The sequence below is a fragment of the Leopardus geoffroyi genome, chromosome B4 (assembly GCF_018350155.1).
Source record: "Leopardus geoffroyi isolate Oge1 chromosome B4, O.geoffroyi_Oge1_pat1.0, whole genome shotgun sequence".
NCBI classification, from domain to species: Eukaryota; Metazoa; Chordata; class Mammalia; order Carnivora; family Felidae; genus Leopardus; species Leopardus geoffroyi.
Window position 1 is genome coordinate 132693921 of NC_059341.1, and position 20806 is coordinate 132714726.

Consider the following 20806-nt stretch of genomic DNA (forward strand, 5'->3'; position numbering starts at 1 on the left):
TTTTTAAAGCCACGAATCACATAAACCCTGGAGCCAGACTGTGCTGGAATCCAGGCTCCAGACTTAGGGTCTGCGTGACTGGAAGCACATCACCTAACCTCTCTGTGCCTCAGTTTCCTGGGTGTAAAATGGGAGTAATATCAGTACCTTCCTCATAGTATTGCTTATATCAGTGCCTCTCAAACTCCCGTGGGCCCATGAATCAGCCAGGGATCTTGTTTAACCACAGATGCAGATCCAGTGGGCCTGAGGTAGGACTCAAGATCCCCCTTTTTCTTTTTTTTAAGTTTATTTATTTATTTTGGAAAGAGAGAAAGTGGGGGAGGGGCAGAGAGAGGGCTCGAGAGAGAATCCTGAGCAGGCTTCGCGCTGTCAGGACGGAGCCCCGTGCGGGGCTCGAACCCACAAACCATGAGATCGTGAGCTCAGCTGAAGTCAGATGCTTAACCGACTGAGCCCCCGAGGAGCCCCGGGGGGCTTGAGATTCTGCATTCCCAGCAGGTGATACAAATGTTGCTGGCCGGCGGACCGCATTTTGAGTCTCAAAGGGCTGCCTTGCCCTAGGAGTCATGGTGAGGGAGCCACGGAAGGGTGATGAGTAGGGGCGAGACAGATTCCATGGTAGCAGAGCCTCTCTGGCCGGGGCAGGGATGAGGCTGGGAGGAGGCCGGTGTTTGGGAGAGAAGATCCTGGGGTCAAAAGGAGGGTGGTAACGAGGGGCCTTAGCTCATGCCGTCCGCTCTTACAGATGCAGAGACCAAGGCCCAGCGAGGGTGGCACGGCACTGGAAAGACCCCTGCGGGCCCTTCACCCTCCCTGCCTCCCAGCCTCCAGCCCGCAGCCCCCCGGAGTCTCCCGGCCTGTGTTCCCGGTTTACATCCTGTCACACCAAGAAGAGGGAGACACTCGTCGCGGCCCCCGGTCTCCCTGACGGACATCTTTCATACTCACAGCAACCTCCTTTCACAGATGAAACCCCTGAGGCCAAGAGCGGGAGAGGGAGGCCCACAGCACTCAGGCCGGAACAGAGGTCAGCCTGACCCCAAACCTGAGGGCCATCTTTCACCAGCTTCACCGCCCCGACTGGGCGGGTCAGGACAAGGGGGCTCTGGCAGTGGACCGGTAGGAGCGCGGGAAAGGAGGGAGGCCTTGAACCCCAGGCGGATGCTGACAGCGGCAGTGGGTCACATTCACGGGGCGCTGCCAACCCTCTAGGCTTAGGCCAAACGCTGGCGCGCGCCCCGCCCCCCCCCCCATCCACCCTGGCCCCCGAGTTATAAACCCTGGAGGCGGATGAGGGGGCCCCCGGCGGCGGGAGGGGCGCGGTGGCCCGCCCAAGGTCACGTGCGGGAGGCCCCGGGGCCGCGGCGCTGGGACGGGAGGGAGGCGGGATCTCGGGCGGCGGCGCTTCCTGGCTCGCCCGGCACGGCTGCCGGCCTGGCCACGTCACCGCCCGGCCGAGGGTGCGCTGGCGGAGCGGCGGCGGCGCCGGCGGGGAGCGCGGGGCTCGGAGCGCGGGACCCAGAGCCCGGCCCGGGGACGTGGCAGCCGCCTCTCCCGCCAGAAAGTTTCCCAGGAGTTGGCCGCGCGCGGTGCGGGGGCGGGGGTGGGGGCCGCCCGCCCGGGGAACCATGAACGTGTTCCGGATCCTCGGCGACCTGAGCCACCTCCTGGCCATGATCTTGCTCCTGGGGAAGATCTGGAGGTCCAAGTGCTGCTCCGGTGAGGGTCGCCCGGGCGGAGGTGTGCGACGGGTGGGGGGTGGGGTGGGGGAGGGAGGGCCTGGGCCGCCTGGGCCCCAGCCGGTGCCGCCTGCCTGCAAGCCCTGGGTGGGGGGCTGCTGAATTTCCGTTCAGGGTGGGGACTTCGGCCTGGGGGTGCTTGAGACTGTCTTCGCACAGCTCAGCTTCCAGAGAACATGGAAAGGTGCACCCCATCAAAGAAGGAGGACCCTCGGAGATTCTGGAGGGAGGGTGATTTACCCCTGCCCCACCCCTGCCAGTGGGAAGAGGAGGGGGTGTGCAGGAGGTGATACCCTCTTGCTTCCGCTAGTCTGGCTTGTTGGACAGTTTGCTCTCTCTGCTTCTCAGGAGCTGGCGGCCTGTGACTCTGTGTACCCTCACTCAGGCCCAGAGTGGGATCCGAAGGTGGAGGGGGGGTCTGCACCCAGGACTGGCCTCCAGTTCTCAGGGGCTTCTCTTTCCTCCCCTCACCACTCTCCACGGCCCCTTCCAGACATCCCCTCAGGCTGGGCCCTCTTCCCTCCTCTCCCTGCGCGTGGCACACAAGGCTGTGATGTGGCAGGAAGGACACCAGGCTGGGCCCTGGCGAGCCCGGACCTGCCCCTGTAGCAGAAGCCCCGGGAGGGCAGGAAAAGTCCCCCTTTTGCCCAGCAGTCTGGCTGCCCTCCCTGGGGGGTTTGGAGACGTTTCAGGGTGGGACTGCTGGTGGCCAAAAGGACCCGGTGCGTCAAAAAGGCTGCTCAGGCCTCCTGCAGCCATCTTTGCCCCGCTGGTGTCCTGGAGGGGCCCACCCTGTGCTTGGCACTGGGGTCAGGGGATACAGAGATGAATGCAGGCGGAGTGGGGGCCCGAGGAGGCAGAGAGCAGACCCCTGAAGTATTGGTGGAGGGAGCAGCTCTGTGCTGGGTCCTGGAGGATGGGAGGGCTGTCACCAGGAAGGGTGTGCTGTATGGAGGGTGCTGGGGGTGCCAAAGCCCACAGGGATAGTCCCAGGGAGAGCTAGCAGCCCGATGTGGGGGAGGTCCACAAGGGAGATGAGTGGCAGAGGGGTGGGGGGTCCAAATGTGAAAGCGCCTTGTCGATCAGGCTAGGGAGTCGGGACTGGGGAGCGGCGGAAGTGTGGGGAGCAGGGGAGGGGGGCTCGGAAGGGACGTGAAGCAGGTCACTCCCTCGTGTACTGGCCACGGAGGAGGGGCTGGGTGCTGGCGCGAGAGGCATTACAAGAGGGTGTGGTCCTGGACCTGCAGGCCTTTCCGATTTCCAGTCTCTGGAGAGATGGGCACTCTGGGCCCCTCAAGTTCCCACTTGGGGAAGTGAGGCAGGAGCCCTGCAGGGGCTCCGGTGTGGGGGTGGGGGTGTGTGGGGGAGTCTAGCTCGGACCTGTCCCTGCGCTTCCGCGGAGGGCCCTAGGCGGGAGTGAGCAACCATGACCGGGAGGGGGCGCTGTTCCCCAACCCACGCTGCCCCGCCCGGCCCTTGGCCCCCCAGACGGAACACCGACAACTTGGGGCCCCGCGCCTGGTGGAGGGGACTTTCTAGCAGTGGAGACGTGCCAGCCAGCAACAGTCGTAGCAGCCAAGCAAATGATACGGTTTCTTAGAGGTGCTAAGTGCTACGGGGAAAGAAAAAGGGCAGCTGGGCGGTGAAGCGTGTGTGTGTGTGTGTGTGTGTGTGTGTGTGTGCGCGCGCGCGCGCGCACTCAGGGGGATTGGCACACGCCTGGCGGGGATCTGAGGAGGTGAGGTGCCTGGACGCCAGCCCCGTCTGCCCCGAGACGCGGAGCCTGGTGTGACCCTCACTGACCCACCCCAAAAGGTAGGAGACTGGGGCTTAGGTCTCGCCCAGCCACCGACTCCCTGTGTCACCTCGGGCCTCAGTTTTGCCATCCGTCAAATGGAAGGAGGGCTGCTGTTGTGCTCAGTGGATCCCCGGGGCGAGGGGTGGGGGGGGGACTCTGGCCAGGTACTGGCTCGCATTCCCTTCCTTGTCCCGGGTCTCTGTGCCTGGCTCCCTTCGGTGGAAATGTTTCACTGCTTTCAAAGGAGCATGAAAACCTTTGTGCTCCTGACTGTCGGGCTCTGGAGCACTGAGGTGTGAGTGAAGCCCAGGAACCCAGCAGGCTGAGGATGCAGAGGGGAGCGGGGGGAGGAAGGCCATGTGCCGAGAGGGTAGCTGTGCCCCCCCGGGGTTGCCGCCTCCTGGACCCTCCTAAATGGCGCCGAGGACCTCCCTGGAGAGGCCTCTGGGAGGGCTCAGTGAGATGGGGTGGCCACAGGCATGGCCCGGAGCTGGCCTCGGGTCGGCATTGCTGCCTGGACCCCAGGCGCCACTCCCAGCAGTGGGCTCCGTCACCACAGCCAGCCCCACCGCCTCAAGTCCAAGTCCCAGACCCCCCCAGGGGGCACTCACACCCTCACTGAATCCTGCGTAGGCCTCACGTCAGTGCTGTCCCACCCGTGGGGGGGGGGGCATTCATCTTACAGATGAGGAGTGTGGGGCTCAGGCTCGCCACACTGGCAGGAGAGCCGGCACGGGGGCCCGGTGCCCCCCAGAGCATTGGGGGGCGTCAGCAGTTGTCTCCCTCCCCAAAATGTGCAGCACCAGAGAAATAGATAAGGCACAACTCAGGCGTATAAAGGAAGCGGGCCCTTAATCAGGTAATGTCACTTCTGGGTGCCAAAGTCCCCAGTCACTCGGTTACACGTAGAGTAAAACCCAGATGTTATCATCGTGACTGGAGGGAGGGACTGAGGGGGACAGTGATGAGATATGGGGCCAGGCAGGCTGCCAGGAAAGGTTGGGCGGGACCTCAGGAGCCACGAGGAGGATATGAGTCTCTATTTTAAAGGGCATTTGGGAGCCACTTAAGGGCTCTAAGTGGAATTTTATTTTAAAAATAGCCCATTGGTAGGCAAGTGGAATGGGGGTGGGGGGGGCAGCAAGGACGGACTTGGGGAGACGGGTGGGAGCCCTGAGGTAGGGTGCTGGGCCGGCGAGGGGCACGGGAGTGGGGGCGGTGGAGGTGGATGGCTCTTGCTTTCCTGGCGTGAGCTTGGAGGGGGCCGTGGTGGCATTCTCGAAGGAGGGGAGACACGAGCGGGGCTCGCGGGGAGATGGTGAGTCTGGTCAGGCTGGAATATAGGGGTCAGAACTCGGAGGAGAGTCCGGAGCTGGGGCGTCCCTGAGACGGCACGGGGCCAGGGAGAAGCCCGGGGAGCCCTCAACGATTAGGTGGTGAGGACGGGAGCGGCCAGGGGCGGTGAGCTAGCCATGAGGACAGTCGCAGAAGCCCGGGGAAGGATGTGGTTCTGAACGCAGTCCTCAGCCGCCTCTGGGGAGGTTGGGTGAGTTGACCTGTGGATCAGACACGCGGGCATCGTCGATGGGGATGGTTTGGTGAGGTGTCCAGACTGTCCTTGCCTCCCCCACCTCCTCGACGTAGCAGAAGTGGCCGAAGGGCGGCTAAGGAACGTGACCGCTAAATGCAGCATCGATCCCTGGATTGGCTCGCGGGACAGGAGGAGGGTGTCAGTGGGAAAATGGATGAAACCTGACTGAAGCCTGGAGTTCGGTCAATAGTGCCATACGAGGGTGAATGTCTTAGTTTTGGTAAATGTTCTGCGGGAGGAAGCTGGGTGATGGGTATATGGGAACCCTCTGCACTGTCTTTATGATCAGCTGCTTTTTGTCTTACAAAGAGCAAAAATAGTCACTCCTTTTATCGCTGAAAAAAAAAGCATTTTGAATCTTTGTTTTCTTAATTGATTTTCTTTTTAAAAATTTCTTACGTTTATTTATTTATTTATTATTATTTTTTTTTTTTAAAGGAGGAAGTCCTGCCATTTTTTTTTTTTCAACGTTTATTTATTTTTAGGACAGAGAGAGAGACAGAGCATGAACGGGGGAGGGGCAGAGAGAGAGGGAGACACAGAATCGGAAACAGGCTCCAGGCTCTGAGCCATCAGCCCAGAGCCCGACGCGGGGCTCGAACTCACGGACCGCGAGATCGTGACCTGGCTGAAGTCGGACGCTTAACCGACTGTGCCACCCAGGCGCCCCTCTTACGTTTATTTTTGAGACAGAAACAGAGCATGAGTGGGGGAGGGGCAGAGAGAGAGCGGGAGAGACAGAATCCAAAGCAGGTTCCGGGCTCCGAGCTGTCAGCCCAGAGCCCGACGCGGGGCTCGAACCCACGCACCATGAGATCATGACCCGAGCCGAAGTCGGACGCTTAACCGACTGAGCCACCCAGGCACCCCGCGTTTTGAATGTTTAAAATTTGGAAAATAAAATAGGATGGTCCTCTGGCCCTGCTTCTTCCTCTGCCCGCTCTGGTCTCCCTGATGAATCAACTCTCAGTGAGTTGCCGTCTAAAAGGCAGAACTTTGGGGACTCAGTGGAAGTGTGAGGGTGGAGCGAAGAGAAGCCCGGACCCCCCCTACCCCCACCACTACACACACCCTCTCCAGAGCTGAAATCCGGGCAGGCACACGCAGGGACACCGGGATCCCTGAGATCGAGACCTGAGCTCAAGAGTTGGACGCTTACAGGACGGAGCCCCCCCGCCCCCCCCGGGGGCGACCCCGGGCACTGGGCTTCTTGAGTGTCGTGGGGCCTAGGAGTCCGGGTCTCATTTTCCCCTCTTCTCGTTTGGCCACAGGCATCTCTGGGAAGAGCCAGATCCTTTTTGCTCTCGTCTTCACCACCAGGTACCTGGACCTGTTCACCAACTTCATCTCCGTCTACAACACAGTGATGAAGGTGAGGGCGGTGGGGGGGGTGGCCGTGGTGGCGGGGTCCCCTGAGCCCCGCAGACCGAGACCGTGCCCTCGGGAACACGGGCTGTGGAGCCGGGCAGACCTGGATGGGAATCCTGACTGTGTTGACAGCCGCTGGGGGCCCTGGGCTTGGGCGAGGCCCTGGGCCCTGTGCACTTCACCTTCAGACTGAAGACAGAGCCAGTACTCGCCTCGGCGGGTTCTGTTGTGAACACGAAATGAGGTAATGGATGCAAATACATCACAGCCATCGTATATCAAATATTCGATAAAGGGTCGCTTTATTATGCCGGTTCCAAAAAATGAGCCAAAAATCCAACCTGGTTCCCTGAGCTTGCAGAGAGGTTATTCGTCCGACATGCATTTGACAAATACCCGTATTTCTTGAGCACCTCCTGGGAGCCAGGTACTTGAAGAAGACCCGTGAGGCTCCTGTTCTCACGGAACCTACATTCTCACTGGGGAGACAGATAATAAAACGGCCAGCAAAACTTTGGTTAGGGGTGAGGTTATGCAGATATTATTAAAATAGGGTGACGTGGGCTTTCATTCTGTTTTTTAATGTTTGTTTATTTTGAGAGACAGAATGCAAGCGGGGGAGGGGGCACAGAGAGCAGGAGACACAGAACCCGAAGCAGGCGCCAGGCTCTGAGCCGTCAGCACAGAGCCCGACGCGGGGCTGGAACCCACGGACCGCGAGATCATGACCGGAGCTGAAGTCAAGACGCTTCACCGACTGAGCCCCCCGCAGGTGCCCCTCCTTTGGTTATAATAAAAGAAGTTTTAATGCCTGGGTTACGTGATAGAGAAGGAACAGGAAAATGTTCAGGGGGTGTGACCAGGAGGGGCCTCTCTGAGGAGGTGACACGTAAGCCAAGGTCTGTGTGACACAAGGAACCAGCCACGAGGCGATCAGAGGAAGAGCGTTCCAAGCAGAGAGAAGAGCTGGTTCAGAAACCACCCAGATGGGATCAAGCCTGCTGTATTCAGGGGACAGGCAGGGGCTCTGCCGCCGAGGGCTGGGGGAGGGTGCAGGTTAACTCGGACTTAACTTTGTGATGGGAAACTGTTGCTTTGAAGCATGGTCCTGTTTCACAGGGGAAACTGAGAATGTCTTGGTCCCATTCTGACGTCTTGGGCCCCGGGCCACAACCGTTGGAGGTTACGCTGGGGTGAGCTTTTTCCAAATTAGCCATCCCACGTCTTTTTAAACTCCGCACCCAACGTGGGGCTTGCACTCGCGACCCCCAGATCGAGAGTCACGCCAGGAACATCTCCCTCAGCCATCTTAACTCTTTAAGGCAACACAGGTTAGTGGAAGGAGGCCGGGTTTCAGAGTCAGGGAAGTGGAATGTTCCTGCTTGGATGCTGGTAACAGAGACTTAACAGAAGAGTGGTCCCAGTAGGGGCACCTGGGTGGCTCCGTTGGTTAAGCGTCTGACTTCGGCTCAGGTCACGATCTCGCGGTCTGTGAGTTCGAGCCCCGCGTCAGGCTCTGTGCTAACAGCTCAGAGCCTGGATCCTGTTTCAGATTCTGTGTGTCCCTCTCTCTCTGACCCTCCCCCATTCATGCTCTGTCTCTGTCTCAAAAATAAATAAAGACATTAAAAATAAAAAAAAGAGTGATTTTAGTAAGATGAAGGTTTATTTTTTCTTTACTCATAATGTGGAATCTGGACGTGGGCCATCCAGGGCTGGGATGGCAGCTCCTTTTGTTTGTTTAAGTTTATTTATTTTGAGAGATAGCGTGCGAGCAGCGGAGGGGCAGAGAGAGAGGGAGACACAGAATCCAAATCAGGCTCCAGGCCCTGAGCTGTCAGCACAGACCCCTACGCGGGGCTCAAACCCACGAACTGTGAGATCATGACCTGAGCCGAAGCCAGATGCTCAACCAACCGGGCCACCCAGGCGCCCCTTGAAATTTTTAATTTTTAAAGAGGCCCTGCAAGTTAGATAGCAAGTCCTAATGTGGCATCTAGCCTCAAGGTTGCCTCAGGGTCACAAAATGGATGCCAGGGCTCCTACCATCACATCACATTCTGGGCAGGAAGGAAGAGGAAAGGAAAAAAGAGCAACAGTGTACCTGCCATCTGGGTAAGCCCTTTGTAAAGAGCTTTCCCTAACCCTAGCCAGTGACTGCGCGTCACTGACCATCCTTATCTGCAAAGGAGGCTGAGAAATGTAGTTTTCAGTTGGGCACATCATCTAATAGTTCCTTTTTTTTTTTTTTTTTTTTCCTGAAGTTTATTTCTGAGCGAGCACAAGCAATCATGAGCAGGGGAGGGACAGAGAGAGAACATCCCAGGCAGGCTCCACACTCCCGGCGCAGAGCCCGATGCAGGCCTCGAGCTCATGAACTGTGAGCTCATGACCCGAGCTGCGATCAAGAGCTGGATGCTTAACTGAGCCACCCAGGCGCCCCACTAACAGTTCCCTTTTTAAGGAAGGAAGGCTACATAATGGGGAACTCTACCGATCTCGTGGGGCTATGGTGAAGACTGTATGAGATGATTTAGGTAAAGCGCCTAGCACCCAGAAGGTACTTTCTCCTCCACATCAGGGATGTGACTTTGGGATTCCAGGCATCTTGCTGGAATGGAAGATGTTGTTGCCTGTGGGGCGTCAAACTGTGTGAACTTGTCTGAGGTCCTGAAATCACAGTCTGCTTAAATTCAACACGGAAATAGCAACCACCACCTGCTCGGTTCATTTTTCTGCCTGAGGGTCGGACTCGAACGGTCCTGGGAGGGGCCGAGGACCCAGCGCTTGGCATGGCAGCATGAGTTAGTTGTAGAAACCTCAGAGAGGCCAGTTTCTGCATTGGTGAAGTGAGGAAGTGATCACCACTTCATTGATTCATTCATTCATTCTGGGATGTTTTGTGCCGGGCCCTGAGTTAGGGGCTGGGTGTTCAGAGGTGGACAGGACAGTCAGGACCCGCTTACAGAAAATGGGGGAAAGAGACCGGGTACACAGACATTTCCAGAGCATGTGATTATGGGGGACATCGTATATGTTCCCGTGGAGCTATGGTGACACCAAGTGTATTCGCCTCATTCTGGTGAGAAACTGAGTTTTGAAGTTCACATAGGAGTTCTCTAGGCCAGTGAGTTCCTGGACCAGCAGCATCAGCATCACATAGGAACCTGCTAGAAATACAACAGGCCTACTCAGACCTACTAAATCAGTAACTCTGGGGGCAGGAGGGGAAAAAAGGTGGCTACTTATGTGATTCTGATGCACAAAGTTGAGAACCTCTGGCCTAGAAAGTTAGAGGCCAAACCATAACGTCACATGCTGGAGGACGGCTACTGCAATTAGAGCTTTTCTGGGGTGCTTGGGTGGCTCGGTCAGTTAAGTGTCCGACTCTTGACTTCGGCTCAGGTCATGATCTCACGGTTCGTGAGTTTGAGCCCTGCATCGGGTTCTGCACTGACAGTGTGGCACCTGCTTGGGATTCTGTCTCCCTCTCTTCTCTGCCCATCCTCCGCTTGCTCTCTCTCTCTTTCAAAATAAATTAAAAAAGAGCAGTGCCAGGGTGGCTCAATCGGTAAGTGTCTGACTTCGGCTCAGGTCATGATCTCGCGGTCCGTGGGTTCGAGCCCCGCGTCGGGCTCTGTGCTGACAGCTCAGAGCCTGCAGCCTGCTTCAGATTCTGTGTCTCTGTCTCTCTCTGCCCGTCTCCTGCTTGTGCTCTCTCTCTCTCTGAAAAGTAAATATTAAAAAAAAAAATTTTTTTTTAAAGAGAGTGCTTTTCCGCAGGAGCAATGACCAAATGATTCAAAGGACGTTAGTTCTAGTGGAAGAATGCTCACAGGTCACTGATGCAGATCTAGGAATTTGACATTTAAGAGCCCTGGAATGCCACTGCTAAGTCCCCCGACAGAGACCAACCCCCCCCCCCCATCTCCTGCCTGAGGCTCTCCAGTAAGGAGATGCCCAGGCACCTTTGGGTCCTCACACAGGTAGTGCCAGTGGTCCTAATTAGAAGCAAGGAGTTACTTAGCAAAAGGGTCATTAGTTTCGGAATCAAGGGCAATGACTCCGGAGAAATTGTACACATTTCACTTCTTCCCCCTTGGGGCAAGAGCACTGGCCCTTTAGTTAGGCTGGTCCCAACTCAAGGTAGCTTGGAAGCCCAGCCAATAGAGTGGGAAATGACTTCATTATGGATTCCCCTGTGGCTCTTTCCCTTGTTAGGTGGTTTTTCTCCTCTGTGCCTACGTCACAGTGTACATGATCTATGGGAAATTTCGGAAAACATTTGACAGTGAGAATGACACGTTCCGCCTGGAATTTCTTCTGGTCCCTGTCATTGGTCTCTCCTTCCTTGAGAACTACAGTTTCACTCCCTTGGAGGTAAGTGAAGGGACGTGGAATACCAATTGCTAAGGGTAAACACATTGCCGAACATCCTTCCCTCTGATCTTTTGTAAGGTCTGGGCTTGTGTTTTGGTACAACCGTGACCATCGCTCGTATATTGTTGTTAGTTGAGAAATCGGTAATAAGCTATTCACACGACTCCATTTGGAAATGGGCGCATCCAAATAGTCCTGTGGATAAACAGAGCAGGCATCACAGCACCACTTATGGTTATTGAGAACTTCTGTCCCAAAGGTGGACACCTGAGCACAGTCCAGGCCGAGAACGTAACTCAGCAAGTCTGGGCTGTGGACCAACAAACATGAACTTGCGATGCTCGTGCATTGTGAGAAACTATGGCCTCCACCAAGGCGAGTTTATACAATAAAGTTCTGCTCCGATTAAAAAATTATGTTCGAAAACGTCCATGTGATGTGAAAAAAAAGCAGTTTACTTGGAACTTTTCAAGTATTTCCTATTTACAGAGAAAAGGGGGTGGAATGGATTACATTTCGGGAACTTTTTTGTTTCGTTATATTCTGTCCCGTGAACATTTTAGTAGTTACCTTCTTCTGAAGAGATGGCCCCCTTCTTGGTCTTGATCAGCCTCCTCCGGCCTCTTCCCTCTTTGGCTCAGATCCTCTGGACTTTCTCAATCTACCTGGAATCCGTGGCCATCCTGCCCCAGCTTTTCATGATCAGTAAAACCGGAGAGGCTGAGACCATCACTACTCACTACCTGTTCTTTCTCGGGCTGTACCGGGCACTCTACCTGGCTAACTGGATCAGGAGGTACCAGACTGAGAACTTCTACGACCAAATCGCAGTGGTGTCTGGAGTAGTACAAACCATCTTCTACTGTGACTTCTTCTACTTGTATGTGACCAAAGGTAGGTGCGCGGCCATAGCAGTGTTGCTGGCACTGGCAGGTGTCACCCGTTCACTAGTTGAGGGAACTTGGGAAGTGAACATAGCTCCAAGTCTCTGCCCCTCGTGGTGCTTTTGTTTCAGTGGGAAGAGACAAACAAGTGTTGTTAAGAAACAAGCACCATAGGGGTGCCTGGGTGGCGCAGTCGGTTAAGCGTCCGACTTCAGCCAGGTCACGATCTCATGGTCTGTGAGTTCGAGCCCCGCGTCGGGCTCTGGGCTGATGGCTCAGGGCCTGGAGCCTGTTTCCGATTCTGTGTCTCCCTCTCTCTCTGCCCCTCCCCCGTTCATGCTCTGTCTCTCTCTGTCCCAAAAATAAATAAACGTTGAAAAAAAAAATAAAATAAAGAAACAAGCACCATGAAGAACTACAGACCAGGACACGGACACACGATATACATAGAGAGGTCGACTGTGAGAGGACATCGGACAGAATGCTTGTTAGAAAGATATACAAGGAACATTCCAAAAGAATAGCTTGTGCAGGAGCCCTAAGGCAGGAACCAGCTTGGTGTGCTAAAAGACAGAAAGGCTAGCGTGTTTAGAATCTATGAACCTGGAGAGATCAGAGGGTAATAATGGGTTTGCGTCGCACAGGGCAGCCACCGGAGGGCTCATTTACAGAGCCAGCAGCTGCTGGGCAGAGTGAAAGGCGGCCGAAGCAGGGAGACTTGTTATGGGGCAGGTGTGGTTGTTGAAGAGGTCACCAGTGGGTGGGCAACCTTGAGCGGAGAGGAACTGGATAGATGTGAAACCGAAGTGGAGGCCAACTGCATTTGTGGCCTAAGGGAGAGTGGGATCAGGAACATAGGTGGGGCTTAGAGGTGAGGGAGTCTGTAGGCAATCCGTGATGAAGCTTCTCCCTTGGCTGTAACATGCAGCTACTGTGGCCTGGGCATTAGAGATCCTAAGGTTATGTAGTTAAAAGGGAGTTATCAGTGTGGTGAATTCTCATTTCGTCTCTATTTTCTCCTAGTCCTTAAAGGAAAGAAGTTAAGTCTTCCAATGCCAATTTGAGGGCCCCACAGATGGTTCTACGCCTTCACGAGGACACAGAATAAACTCTTTGAAATAGTCTCCTGGACGACTTCTACAGGACTCAGGCCTAATGTCAGTCAGAAAAATGCTTAGTGGGGATATCTCAGCAGAGCACTGATCTACGTAGAAGACGTTCTCACCAATCTCTCCCTTAAATTATAGCTGCAGTGAGAAACCCAGGCCAATTATACGAGCATGGTGCCTGTCAGCTGGACATCAAGAAATCTTAGGTGCTTAACCCATATACGGGTGAAATAACCTTGCTCTCTATGGCCCTAGTGTGAGCCTCCCACTAAGGAACAGTCAGTCCCACCTGGAAAGATGTCTCTCTGTGTAGAAGACAAATGCCCCCAAAGACCAGACTTCAAGAAAAGCAGGCTGCTTGCTGTGGCGATTTTCACTTCCCAGACAGGAGACCAAGTTTAGGCAGGGACACAAAGCTGATAGTCTCACAGGGATGAAGTGTCACTTCACTTCTAACCCACCTCCAAAAGCCAGACAAAAGCCAAATAGATCAGCTTCGGCCAGACTTCAGTAGTTGTGTGCCTCAGCTCTAAAATGGCCTTGCGTCTTGCCACGGCTACGGCAGCTCCACACGGAGTACTTAAATCCAAGCAATAACCTAGGTGGGTACTGCTACCATGAGGACCATTCTATCAGTGAGGAAACCAATGCTGAAGCCTTAACCTACTAGGTGTCCTGCCTCGTTGCTTTGGGATTCAAATCTTCCCAGTAATACCCATCAACCCCACCTCCCTTCCACGTTTTTAGGTGCTAAGGTTACTACTCAACCCAACACGCCCCAAACTTGGTCTTGAAGCGAATAAAAACTGTAAGGCCACTACCACTGTCCTGTGGTCAGAGAAGTTTTAAGCAATAAAAAGCTCACACCTTATTGTCAACAGTGTTTTATTTATACCTACAAAAGAAAACAAGATGGTATCAAAAGGACAATTGACAAACTAAGAATAGTAACATAGCTCTTAGAATCCTGTGCCTGAACATCACACATCTACAAATCTTTCAAGTCTTAATGCAACAGGAATGTGTTCAGAGACCAGCAAGAACATGAATAGAGCACTGATCCCAAGCAAAAGCCACCAACCTTTTAGATGAGAGAAGTCCACACAACGAATGGTTAGGGAGGAACTGGGGAGAAGCAGCCCCAGAGCTTAATATTGAAATCCTTTCCCTAAATGAGTTTCAACCGTGACTGCAGTAACTAGCCTCACACGAGGACTCTTCTGCTCATGTTCTGAAGCAAAGGCAGAGCCTGAATTATGAGGGACAGACGCAGAGGCAGAAGAGTTACTCTAAAGCCGTTTAGGAAAAACTCTGCTCGATCTCAGCTGCGCTCAGGCCACGATAGCTTTTGAGATTCGGGATATGCTGTTATTTTGACTTTATGACCACAATATCCCTGGTGGAAAAAGGGAAGCGAGCGGCAGACCAAATGCCGTTTGCGGGCCCAGAGGCCTTCACCACCAAGGGAGGCTTTAAGACCTGCGAGAGAGTAAATGGCACCCCTTACAGTGGCACCTCTGTTTAAAAATAGTCACAAGTCTGATGTAGAAAGAAATGTCTACAATGGACTGGTCAGTGCTCAGACAAAATTTTTCTGTGGCGGGGGGCACTTTGGTTTGAAAGCACAGAGCAGTTCTGCCCAAGTTTTCCTGTGCCTGCCATCCTCCCTCGGCCTCAACTTCTATAAGGGGGGAAAAATGAGAAGTAAAGGAAGAAGAAAGTGTGGGGGGACTGGGGGGAGACGACATGTCAAAGTTCTCACATGCACAGATTTCAGCTTATGCTGACAACCTACCTGTATGTTGCACATTCAACCATACTTTTCAGAACCCCTCAGAAACCATCCCTTCTCTCTCCCTGAAGAATTTTAAAAAGAAAAGAAAAAAACAAAAGAACCTCAAGTATTTAGATATTACAAACCAGCAAGCACCCTCAGGCCTTAGCCAAAGGACGCAGTGGAGCCTTCCCCCTTTAACTACGTTGTTAATGAACGATACCAATAGCATAAAAAAATTAATAGTCCAACACTGGATATGGAAGAGGTTTCTGGGGCTGTCTGGTTTCCCTGTCCTGTTACGGTGACAAGAGCAGAGAATTCTTTCTAGGCCCGTGTGCTACAGGAAGTCTCAGTTAAACAGTATCATTCTAAAGGGGACAAACTCACCTACCTTCGGAAGGAGGAAAAGTGAAAGGACTTAGGCTTTAGTCCTCTGTAACTTCTCTTAAGCACTACCTACCTGTAAAAAGCTGAGTGCAAAAGGATGCTGAAGAAAATGTGCATCCCAAAGCTGTTACAACAAAGCACTGCAGAGAAGAGTATGAAGAGAATTAAGAGTTCTTTCTTAACAGACCCCGAAGGTTCTTTATTCAAGAGAATTTGGCCGAAAGGGCAGAGTAGCCGGCAAGAGTTGCTTTTATTCTAGCTTTATAGATACGGAGTTTAAAAAGAAACTTTGCCACTGAGTATATTGTTTATAATTAAAAGTGGTTTTTACACTGCAGGTGAACGCATATGTAACTGGTTAAATTATTTAACTGGTTAATAAATTTTCAGTGAGCATTTACGTTCATTCTGCCCCAAGCAACTATGTAGTTGGAAAATGAATTTCACAGATGGTCCCTGGTTATGTGGGGAAGAAAACGAGGCAGCTTCCACCCAGACGCCGAGATGCTACGTTTAACCATTTCAATAAACACTTGGGGTTTTTAAAAGACACACTTAAGAAACTCAAGACTCAGCAATTCAATGTCTAACCTGACTAAAATGGTTATTTTTCAGTAATTGGGAAGGGGCAAGGCAGAAATATAAGGGAGACAAAACCAATTAGGAATTTTTTTAACTGTCAAATGCACTTAACGAGCAATCAGCCAAAATGACAATGGCCAATGCATTGTCTTAAATACTCATCAGGCCCAAGGAACATTAAAAAGTATTACAGAATGTGCAGGGAATTCCCTCTTGGTTTTCTAACCCAGTAATGAGAGCAATCTAAAGCACAGATGCCACCTTCTTCTGCAGAATTCAACCCTCTACCCTCCCCCCCTACCCCCAACTCAGGACAACAAAAATGGGCTCCCACAAAAGGGCCTAATACCTTACTTTTTCTTTTAAGATGAAAAATAGCTCAAGTATCCTCAACATGCAAGAAGTTGGGGAAAAAAAAAAGAACCTCTTCCAGTCGGCTATATATATGTTTTTACAAAATCTGTTATTTCAGACTGGATCATTTTGGCGGACAGAAGAAACCTGGCAGTGAATTCTAACTAATCTGCATGAAAGACAAATCACAATGGTTGGGGGAAAAATAAAAAAAAAGAAAGAAAAGGGGAAGAGAAATAAAAGGGAAAGACAGCGTTCCTTTAAATGTAGTTAAGTCTGCGCAAGTCACTACCACTCAAGTCACTACCACTCGAGTGGTTTCATTTACGTGAAGGGGGAGGGGGAGGAGGGGGAGGGGGGTATTGATAGGCCGTCTGCCCCATGTAACCTATCATATTGGTAGCTCCCGGAGGCTGTGCGAACTGTTGTGACATCAGTGGCTGTGGCTGCTGCCCAGACCGGCCTATCCCACTAAACTGCTGGCTAGAGCTCTGTGAACTTCTCCCAGTTGAGGTGGTGCTACCAGCCCCGTAAGTGCCAGCGCCATATTCCTGGGCTGTATAGCCACTGGTGCCATAAGCAGCTGCCCCATAGGTGCCTTGACCATAGGTGTATTGGCCTGCTTGCGCTCCAAAGGCAGAATTTGGACTTCCATAGCCACTGCCGTTAGCATAACCGGCTCTATCGGTTTCACTACGATCCCGATAGCTCGCAGAGTCTCTCCGGCCACCATCCTTGACTCCTCGAAGCCTCCGGTCACACTCATCCTGATACATCAGATTGGGATTGTTGGCAGAAGAAGTGGTCCGGTATCGAGAACGACCTCCTGATGGGAGGACACGAGGAGTTTTTAATGCCAGAAATACAGTCCACACACGACCACGTGTAAAAACTTCTACCAGGTACAAAAGCAGTCAACGTTCTTTCTTGATCTGATTTTTACCCAGGCCAGCCTCCAAATCCGTTACTTTAAAATATACCCATCATTTGATTCTTTAATAGGACATATTCAAAAGAATGGTAAACACGAAAAGACATTCAACTTCTCACCATTGTAAATCCTTTTCTTTGAGGATTATTAAGAGACACAATCTCACAAATGTAGCAACAATGGTAAAGAAGTTGAGGTGACTTACCATAGATTAAAAATAAAAAGACAGTGGGGCGCCTGGGTGGCTCAGTCAGTTAAGCGTCTGACTTGGGCTCAGGTCATGATCTCACAGCTCGTGAGTTTAAGTCCTGCACTGGGCTCTGTGCTGACAGCTCAGCGCCTGGAGCGTGCTTCAGATATTCTGTTTCTCCCTCTCTCTGCCCCACCCCTGCTCACGCTCTGTCTCTCCTTCAAAAATAAACAAACATTAAAAACAAAAAGATAAGCAGCCAAGTTGGTACGACCCTACGAGGACCGTCTACTAGCGCACACCAGCTCTCGGACGTTGCTCCGTGGGCCTAGCCGCGTCAAAGTTATCTCACAAACTTGAAGTTCCTAGGCTCAATTCCAAACCCACTTACAAATAAACCAAAAACCTTGTATTTTAAAAACCGTTCAGGTAATTCAGACACAGAGCTTTAGCATGCAGTAAGTTTGGGACAAAAGAATACCAAAATAGTAGTAGTTCAGGAGCTATGACCCTAGCCTATTTTGCAACTATCCAATTTTTTTTTTAAGTAGGCTTCATGCCTAGTGAGGAGCCCAAGGCGGAGCTCGACCTCATGCCCCTGAGATCAAGACCTGAGCTGAGATCAAGAGTTGGGATGCTTAACCAACTGAGCCACGCAGGTGTCCCAGAACTATCCAATTTTTATATTCGTTAACGATACCTGTTTCTACTGCCACAAAACGATATAAAATTACTGATCTCTTCACATGAGAAACTGAAAGCCTAATACACTAAAGTTTTTGAAGGTATTAAAAATAACCGTAATTCACCTCAATTTTGAACATGCACCATATACTTCACAACACAAAAGTCAGTTTTATACTACTGTCTATGGAAATACCATGCTGCTAGGAGGCCAAACATGACAGCTTCCCCCCCACCCCGCCCCAATCACATGGTCTTACTTAGAAAACAATTATGAAAACCTATTAATCACTATCCTCTGTTATTCAGTAACACTTAAAAGTCTTCACAGGACTTAAACAAACCAAAAAAAGGCCCAATGAGCCCAAAAAGATACCTTGGCAGTACCTGGAAAACTCCAGGACTTACCCTTACCCCCTCCTCCGCCGCCTCCTCTGTGGTCCACCAGCTGCATCAGTTTTGGATTGATAGCCTGATTAGCCTCTTCCAGCACTTTGATCAGCTCTCTGGCCTGCTTTAGGTTCCCTGGGGTGAAGAAGGTGTAGGCAGTGCCCTTGTTGGTGCTACGGGCTGTTCGGCCAATACGGTGCACATAATCCTCAGAGCTGTTTGGATAGTCATAGTTGATCACAAACTTGACATCTTCCACATCTTCAAGGCCAACGATGAATCGGTGTGTAGGTTGATGTGGCAGGGAAAGAGAAGGTAAAGGACATGCCAACAACAGGTGGGAAGCACGAATGCAGATGACAGCAAGAGGAAAGAAGATCAAGTTAGTAACCATTCTGAACAGGAACAAAAAAAGACTCATCCCAACAGAGTAAAAGAGGATTACTGATTCTTGGGACATGCACAGGAAGCGGCATCTTTATCAGCTATGAAATCCTAATGGAATCCCATTCAACCACCCGAACTCTTGCCTCTTTATTTTAACCAATGTACTGGCAGGAGTTGTAGCGAATTCCAGCTCCTTTTCAAAACCGGAAATGTAGAAAAAAAGTGGTACCACCGATAAGCTGCAAGATCAAATTACTTCTACTCTGTTGGGAGAAGCCTGGCAAAATCTACCAGTAATATAACAAACTTACCTTTAAACCAGTCACAGAGCAAAATGAAAAAAGAAACTTCATATATACTTTACTACATTTTCAAGGAGACTCAATCAGAATAGATTAAAAGAACTTTTGCTCTCATTATTTAAAAAACTGATCAGAGCCAAAGTACAGTACGCACCTATTTTCCTTTGCAGAAATATCCGAATTATCTTTCCCCGTTCAATTACCACAAGAGCACATTACACTAAAATTTCACTGTACTACCAAGCCCAGCTCTGCCAAATGAGGTTTTTTTTGCTCAACTCAAGGTTATTTCAACTCAGTACTTGCTTCAATTGTCAAAGATTGTCTACATAACCTGGGAAATTAAAATAGCCAAAGAGGGTGGGAAAAACCATGAAACCTTGAGACACAAGTTTAATGTTCTATCCACTGCTGGGAATTGGGTTGAATAACCTCCTAATGCTTCAAGTATGTAAATGTTAGTGTAATGCTTTCAGCTAAATGTAGATTTTTACCTACTTAAACAAACAAGTCTAATATAACAAAGAATCCTAATGTTTTGTGGAAAAAAATCTGCATTTTACAAAGAATATTCAGAAAATATCCTAGATAAAACACAGATTTTTGTGATATAAATAATTAAAAAACATTCTCTGTTTGTTACCAGACCGATGCACACTCCCTCCTCCTTTGGGAAACCGCTGCAGCCGATCCCGTCTCTTTGCCTTTTATTTTTGGCGGCCTCCTTTCGAAAACTCCGCCTTCTGACACGGGACCACTGGAGCGCGGGGAGCATGCATCAAGGGTCCGTGGCAGTGAGAAGTCCCCACACACGCTCGCTCTGTGAACTGGCTTAGATGCTTCTCTGTAGCCCCATTTGGTTGCCAAGCGCCGGAGAACCTGGGTTCGGGTAAAAATTTCAGGTCCTCCAACGCCTCCCCCAAGGATAATTGGGGTGATTGTAGAAAAAAATAATTAATTAAAAAATGTAAGTTACATCCAAAGGGTCAGACTGCATCTATTGCCCAGACTGGATCAATTTCAGGGGAAAGGGGAGATGATTAAAAAAAAAAAAAAAAAAAAATTCAGCTGTTGTTAAAGGGCCTGTGAAGAAAGGGGCATTATGTCTGTTTCTTATTACGATAAAGGCTCCTCAGTCTTTACTGACCCCTAAAGTCCTGAAATCACACCAGAAAGACGAGAAGGCAGTTATCACACAGGGGGCAGCGTGAGTCTCCGGCTAGGGTCGTTGATGCAACAAAGGAAAAATTAAAAATTGCCAGGGCTAGGATGGATGTGGGCTGAAGGGCTGGGAAATTACGCTCCAGGACCACATCTTCAGACCTATGGTAATGCTCCTCAGAGTCAATCCCACGGTGTAGGACCGTGGGCAGCAGAGCAAGTTGAATTACTGCACTGGAGGCACAGACGTGTGCTTTCCTAGCAGAAAGCACTGGGGACTGGAGTCAACCGTTCAGAAATGTTTAGTCGGGAGTATTTCTGGAGGGGCTCGATAGGGGACGGACATGTTGCAAGTTCTTCACCCTAGAAAGGGGTCCTGTGTGCGTGCACACAGAGCTGGCTGAGGGCACCAAAGAGCAAGCGCAGAATTTGGTTTTCTCCAGTCAGGCCTGCCCTGATCTGATCTGCGCACTGCCACAATATGATCTTGCTGCCTTTAGAGGAGGTGCTGTAGCAGGGTAAGACACTGAAAAGTTAATGTTTTGGCCAGCTGCCCGGGATAACAACTTTTTGTCTGACAAACCCCTCCCAATCACTAATCGGGAGGGACTGAGACTAGCCAACAGGCTCATCTAGAGCTGCTTCGGGCCAATGTAGATTTGCCTCGGCCATGTACTGAGTGATCTGCAGCTGATATCAAAGCTTCTGTTAAAAAACAAAACAAAATCAATTCAATACTTTTAGTTTAACAGTGTGTAGTTTAAACGAAAAAAAAAGAAAAAGAAAAAT

At 51.4% G+C, this 20806-nt stretch overlaps 3 protein-coding genes and 1 non-coding gene across 8 annotated transcripts in view; 1 reads left to right on the top strand and 3 right to left on the bottom strand.

Moving 5' to 3' along the window:
• Window positions 1–1678, bottom strand: LOC123591218 (formin-like protein 5). Of its 2 annotated transcripts, none has more exons than XM_045465171.1 (2): window positions 952–1678; window positions 1–689 (listed from the first exon to the last, which is right to left on the bottom strand). In XM_045465171.1, coding segments are annotated over exons 1-2 (729 nt in total). In that variant the 3' UTR covers window positions 1–687. The 2 variants fall into 2 exon arrangements, with proteins under 2 accessions (XP_045321127.1, XP_045321126.1); XM_045465170.1 differs by having other exon boundaries at window positions 372–656.
• On the top strand, window positions 1615–13743 carry KDELR3 (KDEL endoplasmic reticulum protein retention receptor 3). 2 transcript variants are annotated; one of them, XM_045465173.1, is made up of 5 exons: window positions 1615–1722; window positions 6403–6503; window positions 10721–10879; window positions 11521–11773; window positions 12787–13743. In XM_045465173.1, the coding sequence occupies exons 1-5, from the start codon at window positions 1632–1634 to the stop codon at window positions 12825–12827; spliced, it is 645 nt and encodes a 214-aa protein (XP_045321129.1). In that variant the 5' UTR covers window positions 1615–1631; the 3' UTR covers window positions 12828–13743. The 2 variants fall into 2 exon arrangements, with proteins under 2 accessions (XP_045321129.1, XP_045321128.1); XM_045465172.1 differs by having other exon boundaries at window positions 1632–1743.
• Window positions 5912–5996, bottom strand: TRNAR-UCG. The gene has a single exon. It is a non-coding gene; the product is annotated as a tRNA-Arg (tRNA).
• DDX17 (DEAD-box helicase 17) overlaps window positions 13741–20806 on the bottom strand; it is a 20662-nt gene continuing 13596 nt past the window's right edge. For 2 of the 3 annotated variants that reach the window (XM_045465168.1, XM_045465169.1), the window contains exons 12-13: window positions 18192–18428; window positions 13741–16798 (exon numbers count right to left, since the gene is read on the bottom strand). In XM_045465168.1, coding sequence (XP_045321124.1) covers window positions 16293–16798; window positions 18192–18428 — 743 coding nt within the window. In that variant the 3' untranslated portion in view covers window positions 13741–16292. Of the gene's footprint in view, window positions 16799–18185; window positions 18429–20806 lie in introns of all 3 variants that reach the window. The other variant, XM_045465167.1, reaches the window with a different exon arrangement.

Bases quoted from the DNA above. Each gene is read 5' to 3' on its own strand.
- KDELR3 (XM_045465172.1), top strand. From the start codon at position 1,632: ATGAACGTGTTCCGGATCCTCGGCGACCTGAGCCACCTCCTGGCCATG. The intron at 1,744-6,402 runs GTGTGCGACGGG...GTTTGGCCACAG, and splicing joins TGAGGGTCGCCCGGGCGGAG to GCATCTCTGGGAAGAGCCAG. The intron at 6,504-10,720 runs GTGAGGGCGGTG...TTCCCTTGTTAG, and splicing joins TCTACAACACAGTGATGAAG to GTGGTTTTTCTCCTCTGTGC.
- LOC123591218 (XM_045465170.1), bottom strand. From the start codon at position 1,678: ATGGCCAGGAGGTGGCTCAGGTCGCCGAGGATCCGGAACACGTTCATG. The intron at 657-951 runs GTGAGTATGAAA...GCCTCCTCCCAG, and splicing joins ATCTGTGAAAGGAGGTTGCT to CCTCATCCCTGCCCCGGCCA.